The 12,582-nt window shown below is 37.0% G+C and overlaps 1 protein-coding gene across 8 annotated transcripts in view; it reads right to left on the bottom strand.

The window, feature by feature from the left end:
- The window catches only part of LOC106966574 (pro-neuregulin-1, membrane-bound isoform), a 222,131-nt gene that overhangs the window by 147,971 nt on the left and 61,578 nt on the right, over window positions 1–12,582 (bottom strand). For 6 of the 8 annotated variants that reach the window (XM_027077339.2, XM_027077338.2, XM_027077340.2 and 3 more), the window contains exons 4-5: window positions 7,287–7,337; window positions 4,925–4,975 (exon numbers count right to left, since the gene is read on the bottom strand). The exons of the other annotated variants lie outside the window; for them this stretch is intronic. In XM_027077339.2, coding sequence (XP_026933140.1) covers window positions 4,925–4,975; window positions 7,287–7,337 — 102 coding nt within the window. The remainder of the gene's footprint in view (window positions 1–4,924; window positions 4,976–7,286; window positions 7,338–12,582) is intronic. 8 annotated transcript variants of the gene reach the window in all.

The following is a 12,582-nucleotide window of genomic DNA, read 5'->3' as shown; positions in this document are numbered from 1 at the left end:
TACCAGTGGGGCAATTTTCTTTTTAAATTATTCTCTTATTGCTATATGGTGCATGGGAATTTGTTTGTCATTCTCCACAACAGAGCCACCACACCCTTGAAAATGTCATGTTTCTAGAAACCTGGAAACACAATTTGCATTCACTTGGAAGTAGCTCTCCAACGGTGACAGGACAGATTTCATATTTGCCACCAATAAAGATCTGAAATTGAAATGCCATTTTTCCAGCTGAGAATCATTTAGCAAAGGTTCAGGCAGTTTCCTCCACCATTAAAGCAGGTAAGTCAGTTCCAGCTGAGGATGGAATGTAAATCTCACCAATGGACCATGGACTTGGCCCAATCTGATCAATACATATCACTGCCCCCAAGTGAAAATGCTGTATCTCATTATAACAAAAATGTCCTGCGGACAAAAGAGATTTTCCCCTTCAGTGAGCTCTTTTAGGTGCCAAATTAAGGACTGAATTCTTCATTTCATTCAGAGATTTCAAAGAGGACTTCCTGGATAAGTTCCTTTGAAATGCAGGCTTAGCTGAGAATATATCATATTTTGAAAAGACACAGTGATTTCCGAGCATAGAACTTCCAGCATCATCATTTAGAATGCAAATAATTAGCTCCTTTCCTCCTCCAAAAATAAAGATATTATCCTACATTGTTCAAATAAGATGTAAGGCTGCGTCTAATTACCATTCTCTTTTTAGAGCCACATCGCTTTTCCAGGTATAGCTCTCTCCCACAGAGAGGGGAGACCACCTAAAAGCAAAGATGTGCTAAATGATTCACCTTAATTTTCCCACATCAGGCTTCCAATATAGATTTGAGACAAACAAGATTATACAGACCTTGAAACTGAGTCTCGGGGAGGTTAACAACTCGCCTAAGATTACCCCGTAATTGCAGCACTCATATTTAGACTTACAAGCACGTGTCCACCCAAGATGTGTGTTCTTTCCATTTCGCCTCACTGCCTGCCATGCTTTGATGGGTGACATACAGATCGTAGGGGCTCAGCTGGTCCCAGGCCATACATTTACCTTATTAGGCTACCACCCATACTCCCAATCCACTTCGTGTCAAAGATAACTTTGCAGTCCATTCATAGAATTGCATTCCTTTTAATATTAAAGGCTTTTTCTTTGAGGCAACAAAATCTCATGTATCATAGCAGACTAGTGTATTGCCTGGGTTTGAATTCTGCTTGTAGGACTTCAGACAAGATAGATCAGTATCATCATCTGAAAACTGGATTAAGGTTTTGTGAGAATCATGAGTTACCATCCATACAAATCACCCAGGACAGTGCCTGGTATACAGAAAGTCTTCAATAGATTTATGCTATTATTATTACTTGAAACACTTACTACTATTTAAGACTGTTTTCCAGAAACTTATCTTTATTTTTTTCTAATTACTATTCATCAGACTTCTCATTTTTGTTTCCCTCATTTATATATTAAATTGGAATGGATGGTTCTTAATTCAGTAAAGTGATTGGTATAACAATTGCACTTTTTTTTTTATAGCATTCAATAAAATTGTAGGCAACATAGGGTCACGGGCAGCTGGCACTTCAGAGAAAAATAATTCAGGTTTGTTCTAAGCAGTCCTTTTACTTTCGTGCTGATCCTACGTAAAGGAGGAACAAGAGCATCCTACTAACTATTTTGTTCACATTCTTCTCCTTACACAATATCACGTAAGTGTATGTAATAGGACGCTTGTTTAGCAAATAATATGTTTCAAGTCACAGATGCCTCATTTACCAAAAAAAAGTAAATAAAGTAAAGGAAAATAATGTTAATCTTTACCAGGAGATCATTATAAGACACTTCTTGAAAACTTTATAAATTAGTAACTCTAAAAATAGTGAATACACAATGCAAATTTCAATCCCAATTTCAAAAAAGAAATAGTTAAATTTTCCTTACAAAGGGTAGGCTTTGTAACTTTGATATTTCACCAGTAATTATGAATTGCTAGGAATAATAAATACACAGGGGGAATAAATGATAAGGTGTTTGTAAATGAAAAATAAATTCTTTTAAACCTCCAGTCAAGAACAACTGCTTTATTGTTACGATGCTCAAAAAATATTTAAAAATTTAAGATTTAAAAAAATATGTGAAAATATTTCTGATCGGTATTTAATAACTAGCATGAGAAAAAACGCTTATTATACATTAAGTAGATAGAGGAAGGGTGGATAAATAGAAAGTCAGAATGAAAAACACTGATTAGAGGAATATATATATTAAAATATTAGCAATAGTATTTCAGATAGGTAAGTGGGCAATTCTTATTTTCTTCTTCTTGTTTTTTCTATTCCAATAGGAGTTTGAGACGTCAAAAGCAGAACTTTGAGGGCAGGCATGGTCAGGGAAGGCTTTGGAGAAAAGCAAGAAGTCAGCAGAAAGGACGGAGAGTGCTGAGCAGGGCCAAGGATGTAAACTGACACTGCTGAACCGTCACAAGATTTACTCAGCAGTGACACGCTCTCATCAACAGGACTGGCAGTAAGGGGATGTTTCCCCACAGAGGTGTGCACATTTGTACCTGAAGAATGAACAAGAAACAGGGCTGCCTGACCCCAAAAGCACACCAGGTCATCGTAACACATAATAGGTTTGCTGAATCCATCCTCTTCAGAAAGGCTTTTTAAAGTGTACATAGAAAACACAAGTGCCAATAGTTCAAAGAACATAGCCCCACAAAGACATGATTACATCCCAATTGCGTAGTTCAGTTTTCACGTCCGGGGATTTACTGGTGTCTCCTTTCTGGGTGAAACGAAGTGAAAAGAAACCTATTCTTCAGGACTGATTATTCCTGACCCATGTGAACTTTCCCAAGGACTTCGACTCACAGATATCGTTTGAATGTTTAAGTCCCGCTTATTGCCGTTACTGCTTCCTCAAGTTTCCCCTTCAGCCTTTACTAGATGGAGCTATGCTGACGTCACAGCCTTCTGCAATGCAGGGTTCTATGGGTGCTGCCCATAGGTGAGTTGATGATGCCTCACACTGCTCTCATCGTTCTAACCAAGAATAGACTTAGGATCCTGCCACTATTGGTTGTATTTTCAAATTATGGAGCATATTCTCATGAGATTAACAAAAATGTGGGCATTAATCAATCCCACAGCATTTACTGAGAGTCTAGCATGAACGGGGAAGGAGGGATGCATGAAAATGGCACACTGATATATTTTAACATCATATCAAAACACAAAGCCTTCTTTCTTCGTCAAAATCCTTTACCAAACAACAGGAACTAACTCTGCTGAGAGTTGGAGATCAGAGTCAGATTTCAAAATTATTTCTCTCTCAACAGTATTGCAATGAATACAATATGAACTGAGAGATTCATTTCAGTTCCCTAAAGCTCTGGAAAATCCAAAGAAGTATTTCTTCTATTCCAAGACTGCTCGGATATGCTTAAGGATAGCATCCATCGCCCTGTTAATGATAGCATGAGGGTTCCAATTACAAGAGTTTCAATAACTTTATTCAATGAATCATGCAAGGGAGAAACTGTTCCCAGACAAAATGCCAAAAGGAAAAATCCAGTATTTGCCCTTGTATAATAAGCACTCAAAAATCTAAAACAAAGCTCCACATGATGCCTTAATGCTAGTCAGCTAAAATCTATATAATTATACTAATCTTTTTATAAGTAGAATTAAATAACAAATATCCCAAATTCCCCAGAAGGGATTATCATTTCAGACTATGTAATGAGTATTGTTAGAATACAGAAGAAGCCAATTTAAGTCCTCTCTAACATTTTATTTCCTGTTTGATCTCCCTAGATTGCTGCTATCAATCTAGTTAAATGATGCTTTATCTAGCTAAAATATAGTCAAAACATCATACTTCTTGCAATAAAAGATACGTTTACATCATATCATTACAGTTCTGGTACCATCAGCCCAAAGGGAAAGGCTTTAGGTTCAAACTGGATTTATTTCAACAGCCTGAGAAAACAACTAAAGTTGCCAAATGTACAGACCTACTTGCAAGTGGTCCCTACCATGCTGACAGCCAAAGGAAATTGCTCCTTAAACACACCCCCTGGGCTGGAATGGAATGATTGGGGACGTCTATTTATTGAAGAGCTTATCAACCTGAGAAATAGCTTTAAATAAAGAGCTAAAATATGGGAGAGAAAGACTGTAATTATAGGCTTTATTTTCAAGGTCTGATAAATTCCCCCGTTGGATATCAAAACTTAATTCTATGCCATTCACAATTCGTAAGTATCAAAACTATTTTTACTAGTCCTTGCTAATTTCTTAAGTTCCCCTGACATGGCACAAAGCACCAATCAATCTAACCGTTGTAGAACTCCATAAGCACAAAGCACATTTCACATTAAACAGATGAAAACCAATCTGAGATCTTGCCTGGGGACTTGCTTCCAAGCATTCTCATAATTAGTCACTTACTATCAAATTTGAATTAAGGGCATCTATATATAATTTCCTTACTCTGTCACAGCAGACTTTATATGAGAACTGGGGAGCTTTAGAATAGGTCCCAAACAGCTGGGTATCAGACCTCAGGCAATTGCTCAAGGCATCAAGACACATTAAAAACCACCAACGATGTTCTCTGTTGCTCACCTAGAACCAGGCCTCAAAGGCTCTGTAGTCATTTTTCAACATTCAAAGAGACTGCATTATAAAACTACCACATATGTTGTGTCTTCTCATATCCATATGTGCCTTAGGGGGAGGAGATATCTAGTCCACCCTAAGCATAGCAAGGGGCCATTCCCTTCCAAACAGCAAATACCATCCTGCTCCCGAACTTGATGGACTGTTCCTCAGTAAGGGCAGAGGATACACAGGAACACGATCTTCAGAAGCAGGTACTGTCTTGGGTTAAAAACTAATGAATGGAATATTTAAATATACTTACATGAAGAAGTATTTGCTCCTTCTGTTGATACTGATATTCTAATGGGAGACTCTATAAAACAAAGAAGTGAAATGAGGCTTTATTGAGTCATGCCGCTTGCACTCTTAAATCAGAACTTTGCCAGGCTTAAAGATCGTCTAGAAAAAGAGGACTAGAAAACAGTGCAACAGAGAAGCTGAAGCGTTTCAAAGCCAGAGGAAGATATATACAACATTCAAAGACCAACGAGGACCACAGAGTCCAAAGACTCTTTTGAAAGGGATGAAAATGGGAGTCAATCCCCCTGTGAGGATACCCCACATACCAACTGGTGTATGAACTTCCTAGAAACATCACTCTGAACAGATCCCTGGTACAAGTGAGATGGATAATTCCTTGTCTCAAGTGTGGCTCTGATTTTAAGAAATATGAAATCAAAGAGAACAATTCCCATATTCAGAAAGAATGAAAGTCAAGTTTCATGCAGAGGGGAAAAAAGGGAAAGTATTCTCAGGCAACATGGTCTGCATAAACATCCTGACCAAATACGGTGCTAAATAAAGTCCATGCAAGATCCACTAGAGCAATTACGTTAGGATTAAACAACACATGCTGAAGAAATTCATAATATACAATCATTGGAGATGTATGGTAGCAAGAGTCTCTTAGGTACCAAGCATAAGGGAAGGAAAACTGGTATTTAAATACAGATAGAGCATAAAACACAACTCATGCAGGAAAAAAGCATGGGACCTAAGGGTTTTTATTAGTCAGAAAGAAGAACAACTTAGTATCAAAGAGGGATTGAAATTCAGCAGCCAGAAAGTCATAAAGATTTAAGTCATATATCAGAAAATAAGAGTTACAGTCACTGCAAATTCCCAAGACAAGCACCACATAAACTGAAAAGCCCAGCTTCCTAACGGCATCTACCGGAGTCAGATAGCAAAGTCCCTTCCAGCAAAGAAATGCCTGAATGGATGGAGAAGAAAATTCAGATAACTTAACAACTTTTCTCTTTTTGTTGCTCTTTTTACCTCTCTGTTTCCTCCTCTCTCTCTCCATGCCTTCCTCCCTCTCACTTTCTCTCTCTTTCTTTCTATTACTCAGAAAAGTACAACCTTCTTAGACTCCAGGATCATCCCACCCTACAACACACATACGTACATCTTTATGAACAACACATAAATATGCCCTAAACATGGCCAAAGCAGTCTAGGAGAGAGAGAAATTTAGCTCTAATGATCCTGAACAATGGCTTGAAGGGGAGAGGAGGAACTGGTGAAGGTAAGTTAGAAAAAAAAAAAAGGCTGTGTTCGATGATATGGCCTCCTAGAGTTTCAACACGGTACAGGCCATAATGCAGGGAATCAATGATGCCAAAACATTAAACATGGGGTAATGAGAACGAATACTGAGCTGAAAGGGTCTGCTCTCCTACTTACAGAGATATAGGACTTAACATTTCGAATGCTTCAATTTTCTCAACTGTACAAAGAAGAAAAATAATGTCTTGTTTCACACATCTGTTGTGATTACCAAATGAGATGCAAAAATCTTTGTAACCTGTGAGGTATCATGCCAAAACATGTTATCGTTATACCTCTGAAGTGAGTTTTGAATCTAGGTCTCTAAAAACTTGCTTCTACTTAAATGTGAATTTTTAAATGCTCCAAGGTCCTGTTAACTATAGAATAATGCGGGATAAGGAAAATAAAAACGGAAAAAAAAATTAAATTCACAGCAGATTAAATTCACAGCTAGTGGAAAAATCAATGAATTATGAGTATACATGCATTAGTACAGTAGTAGAATTGGGTTATAAGTAACTAATGTCTGCTCAGACTCTAACTGCTACCAGCAAATATTACAGGCAAGTAAGAAACAAACAAAAACAAACCAAAAAAAAAAAAAAGCAAAACATCTGAAAAACTCAGGCTTATAACAGTGTTTTCTGTAAGTTCAGTGACCCACAACTGATCATTAGGAGCCCAGAGGTCAGAGATTAGACACGGACACATTCTTCAGGATTGAACTGTGATGGATGAAAGAGAACAGAGGCAGCTAAGAGAAGCACCTATAAAGATTATATAAACTGAATGTATAACCCAGATGCCTTCTTTAGTGCTCTAACATCACTAAGTTGTATCTAAACATTTCTTTTTCCCATGCATGCCTTTCAGGCCCAACTTCAGGAATACAGCAAAAACTGTCCTCCTTTAGTAAAATCCAAAGAGGCAAAACGAACTGGAGAAAATACTGGAGCAGAAAGCAAGAACAGTTGCAATTTGGATGCAGACAGGGTTCTGATTAGTAGAAGACACAGCCAGTAGTTATGTCTGTCGTTCTGGTTAGTAAAATTTGGGGAGCTTATTTTCCTTACCTGAAGACACATATGCTCTTTCAGTTGAGGCTGGCATGCCAGTGATGATCTCTGCAAAAAGAAAAGGTGATAGGATATTATGATGTATAATCAGGAGGCCGGGAGCCACTTCCACAGCCTGCCTTCAAACCAAAAGAGTGTAAAGGAAGAAAGTATTGCAAGAGGGTGATGAAAACCCAGGCTCTATCCGCCCTGAAAGTGAGAAATGCAAAAAAAAAAGAAAAAAAAAAAAAAGACTGTTCAGAGAAGTAGTTCTTCTTTCTTGGGCAAAGAGCACGAGATGAGCCGTGCTAGAGTATGTAAGAATTCTCTGCCCCCACCGGTCTGTGATAGAGACTATAAGGCAAGGAGCCTCCTTCTCAGAAAGGAAGACAGATAGCAGAAGTAAAAAACAAACAAACAAACAAGATGTAGAATCAAAGCTGTGGTCAGAATTTTTAAGTTATGAATCTTTGGAGAATTACATTTTTGTTCAAAAACAAAAGCAAGTGATATTTCTAGCTGGGGTTGGTGAAAGTCATCAAGTTCCGGTATCAAACTCTACAGAAAATTGCCAGTGGTAATCGAGAGGGGCGCCCAATGGTAATCAAGAGGGGCGCCTTATCGGACAGACTTTGAGCTACTCTGGGCAGGGCACAGAGGAAGTAGGCAGCTCTCAGCCCAAGGGAATGAAGAAGAAACTGTATCCTTCTGGACACACCATTATCATGGGAATCATGAGAGTGTTCAAACTTTGACATGCTTTCAGTTGACTGCCTTTATAATGGAACAAAGGACGATTACATTGTCTAACCAATTCTGTCCTCTTTCTGTCCTTCTGAAAAGGGTTTTAGTTGTCAAGATCTAGTATATTCAGTAAGGCATGGAGAGATGTAGTGATGCAATAATGAGTACCGTTCAACCTTCACTGTTTGTATAATTCTTGTTAAATGACTTAATGACCTTTCACTATTTACTATTTACTAACCAGGACAAACAGGCAAGTTGAATCTGTTGCGATATATATACATTACAAAAGTTACTAGTAGCTACTAAAATCCTAAAGTCATATATGTTATCATTTTACATTCGAATCTATTAATCATGGAGTTAGAAATGTTCCTGATCAATGCGATCATCTTTAAATATAAATATGGCCATTTAGAATTTCCATGGTGGGACTAGTCCAGGAGGCAAGAGGAATTAATTTTAAGTGGCAATATTTCTTCAACTTCAGAGGCTTCTATAGTGATAAAACGTTTTTGTGGAATGAGAAGGGAAAGAAATTTCATGTGAGATTCAGCAGGGATGTTTAAGAATAAGCACTGGGTGAAATATGAACATATAAAGATCAGAAATGTGGCTCTGATGAGACCAAAAGTGTCTTTCTCATGAAAATAAGTTTGGATGGTCCTCTCTAATCAAACATTAGGACAGACCATTCAAGGTGTGAGATTATTATCAAGCTGCCAAAGTAGCCTACGTTGCCTCTTCTGCCCACGAAAAATGGGATCAAGAGAAAGGAATCAGAATGTGAGGGTGTATGATATCCTTTGGACTTTTTCAAGCAGCAGGAATTAAAGAGGATATTCCGTGTTGGTAATATGGCCATATCTGTATATAATATGGCCACAACTAACTTTCTTGATGTAGGCTGCAGAAAATGAAATTATTCTTCTTTGGGGAAAATTGAATCTGAGAGGAACATTTTAATCAAAGATTCACAACATTTATCTTTCTCTACAAATACATAGAATAAGATCCATGTTTCCAAGCAAGTGCCCATGTTAGGAGAGATGTTTCCTTATTCTGTCCTTTGGGACCCATCAATGACACAACAACCAGATTAAAGTAGTAAGCTCAGGGTCACAAGAATTGGGCAGAAATCCCAAACCCAGCATGAATATCAAGACTCTTCAAATTTATTTTTGATAAACCAAGTAGTTGTCCACTATGACCTTCCAAGAAAAAAAAGAAGTACTTTTCTAGTTCCAGCATGAAAGATCTGAGATTAGAGGAAAGGTTAACCATAACATTTCCTTTTTTAATTGAATGTTACATAAAAATACCTGAACAGGAGGTTACCACAATAATCTATCTACACAGAGACAACTTAAAATAACCTCACTTTCTAAAAATAATAATAACAATAATAATCTCCCTTCCTAAAATTAGATATTTACCCTGGAGACCTTAAAAATATCTTTAATGATTATGGTTCCAAATAAAAACCTTCTGAATTATCTTGGGGGAAAAGCAAGTTAGGAAGTTGTATACTTCCACACTAAAAGAGTCTTGCTAATAAGAAAAATTAATCTTTTTAATTAAAACCACTCAGCAAGCATTTTTATGCATGTTTCGGGTAGAATTAATAGATTTACAAAACAATCTTTTGTTATAAGTGATTGAAAATAATTGTTACAGTTACAAATTTTAAAAACTTTAAGACCTGCAATCTTCCTGATATTTACTTAAGCAAAATATTTTTCCTACAGTAATTTGGTATATTAAGTTTGTTAATTTATAAAGGACATCCCCTTCATTAGTGCAAATTAATGAGGATTTAGAATTATCAGGAACTGAACACAGCTGAGCAACTTAGGCTGTGTAGGCAAGTAAACATAAGGAACATTAGTGTATTTGTAATGTTTGAATGCTTTTTGAATAAATCAGATCTGGTCTCAAGAAAACGTTGCAGCATTTGAAAAATGACACCTTCTGGAAAGTAGTTTTTCTAATTATTACGTATTCATGACTTGTTTGAGATTTCACCATGAGCACAATATACTGCATATAACTATTTAGCAAAATACACATGTACATATATACAAACATATGTATGATGTGCCTGTATGTATTTAAATATCCATTGCTGTGACTCTTTGTTATTCTAAAACTACAGGTTCTTATTGTGTGCACAAAAAATATGATGAAGTCATCTTTTTACAGATTGACAATGGGCCCACTTATTGGCACTAGTGAAGATGACTTCAGGAACATCCTCAAGTGTCTGCATTCCTGCTCGTAATGAGAGCTTCCTCTTAAGAGGGATAAATGCTGGAGAGACACAATGGATACTATGCATTGGAAAGATATCTCCATTCCACCCATGATGTTCTTCCTTATTAGCCTTCATGGGAATACAATATAATACAACATACATGGGGACTGCTTTACAAATTACAAAACATTTTATATTATTGTCAGTGTAACTACAGCTCGTTTACCAATATCACAACATTTTCAACACCACCATCAATTTGGGAGAGGGGGAAGCTAAGCCTATTACCCACACGAGCCAATTTTTTAAAGGATCCATTGATGTACTAGTCAAATTTTGTGGACATAATATTTTTTGTTCATCTCAGAGGAAACAGCAAATTTATTGCTATGAGCCCAATGTTGCTATGGGATCTTGAATCTCACTCAAATAATTTTTCTCCTGATTAAAAAAAGAAAATCTAGTAGAGGATATGATTGATTAGTATGTATATTCTCTTGTATTAACCTTTTAAAGACTGCAGTACTTAATTAATTTGAAAACGAGTTAGGTCTATTACTCTCTTCCCTAATCTGATGCCCAGGAGTTTTCATGGAGCTCCTCAGCTAAGAATTAATTGTGAAATTAAGGTTTCCTACATAAAGACCAAGCAAAATGAAATACAAATAAAAATGAACATGCAGTGTATAATCTGTATAGCCATAGTATATGTGGCCTTGTAAGCTGCCATATTTGAATTAATGAAAGGAATCTACCCTAACGCATCATGTAATGATGGCTGCCTATGGCGTCCTTTTTTTTTTTTTTTTTTTTGAGAGAAAGAGAGAGCACACGCAAATGAGCAAGCGAGAGGGGCAGTGAGAGAGAGACAGAGAGAGAGAATCTTAAGCAAGCTCCACGCTCAGCATGGAGCCAGATGTGGGGCTGGATTCCACAACTGTGAGACCACAACTGGAGCCGAAATCAAGAGTCAGACTCTCAAATGACTGAGCCACCCAGGCGCCCTGTGACATTCTTTTTTACAAGAAAGCTCAATGGACTTATTACACTCACAAAATCCAAAAATTAATGAGCAGATTGCACAGGTGTGTGTCTGTCTACAGTATGGCAAATTCTTTTTTCCAAATAAGATAGGACTGAAAAGACAATGGAAAAGGCAGACAACATAAATTTCTAAAACGTAGCTTAACAAAATGATTGGCTACATATATATTCTTTTCTAAATGCTTGAAAATAGTGAAAATATGGTCATTATTTCACTCAAGCTTATAACAATTCAAGGATAATTTCTTGGGTTTTTGTTGTCATTTCATAGTTGCTAATCTAAGCAAATCTAAACAATGACTTTCACTGCAGAAAGTTCATAATATTGGATGGAAGACTTTTATGGTCTAAGCCAATTTTTTTTCCTGATAGTTATATAGCTGTGTTAATGGAATTAAAAGTAGTATCAGATATCAAGGTCATCCTGCTACATTTTTCACTTTTTTTTTCTGGGGAGAAAAGAAAACAATGTCTCAGGCAGATCTCCCCCAAACCTCTGCCATCTCCTCTAGAATCTCATGCCAAAATACATTCTGAACATCTCAGTGTCAAGAAGGTACCCATGTGGGAATTTCAGTAAATCACAAGGAATCTGTTGCATAGGATGAGATTAGGATAATTAGTTCACAGCAGCAAACCAGGATCTTTCAGCAAGACAACCTGTGTAGAAATTATCAGACCATAGTTATGTACTGAAGTACTTAAATACGGGAGAGATGAGTGAGACAACACAAAATCAACAAAATTACTAGTATTTTATAGAAAACATAAATTAAAATCTCAAGGGGAGTTCAATATAATATGATATTTTGACAACATGCTCTTATTTTTTAAACTTTTTTTCTAGGGCCCCAAAGGAAAATGAAATTCTTGAGAATTCCACTCTCTCAGCCCAAGTCAACATAAATACATTTAGGAAGAGATGGTTTAGCCAAGTGGCAGTTTATAACCATAGTAGAGTGCTCTTTTTCTCTCTGAAAGAGTGTTTATGTGCAATGTTTGCCCAGATTTCAAAGGACACGGGGATGTGACAACATAAAGGTTACGTATCTGAGTCCCAGGGAGCTCCCAACCTGAGCTGAGACTTCTTTGATAACCAGAATTGGTCTGAATATAGCAAATTCAGAGAGCAGAGCAGTAGAAGAGGCTGAAGGATCAGAATGATCACTTATTTTCTTTTTGGTTGTGCTGCCACTAAGCCACTGAGGGGGAGAAGGAAAAGAGAGTCTCCTGATATTGCCGAACACATTGGTCTCGTCTATCATGGTGGCT

This window comes from Acinonyx jubatus, chromosome B1 (assembly GCF_027475565.1).
Source record: "Acinonyx jubatus isolate Ajub_Pintada_27869175 chromosome B1, VMU_Ajub_asm_v1.0, whole genome shotgun sequence".
Classification (NCBI taxonomy): Eukaryota; Metazoa; Chordata; class Mammalia; order Carnivora; family Felidae; genus Acinonyx; species Acinonyx jubatus.
This window is presented reverse-complemented; position numbering and strand designations above follow the sequence as displayed.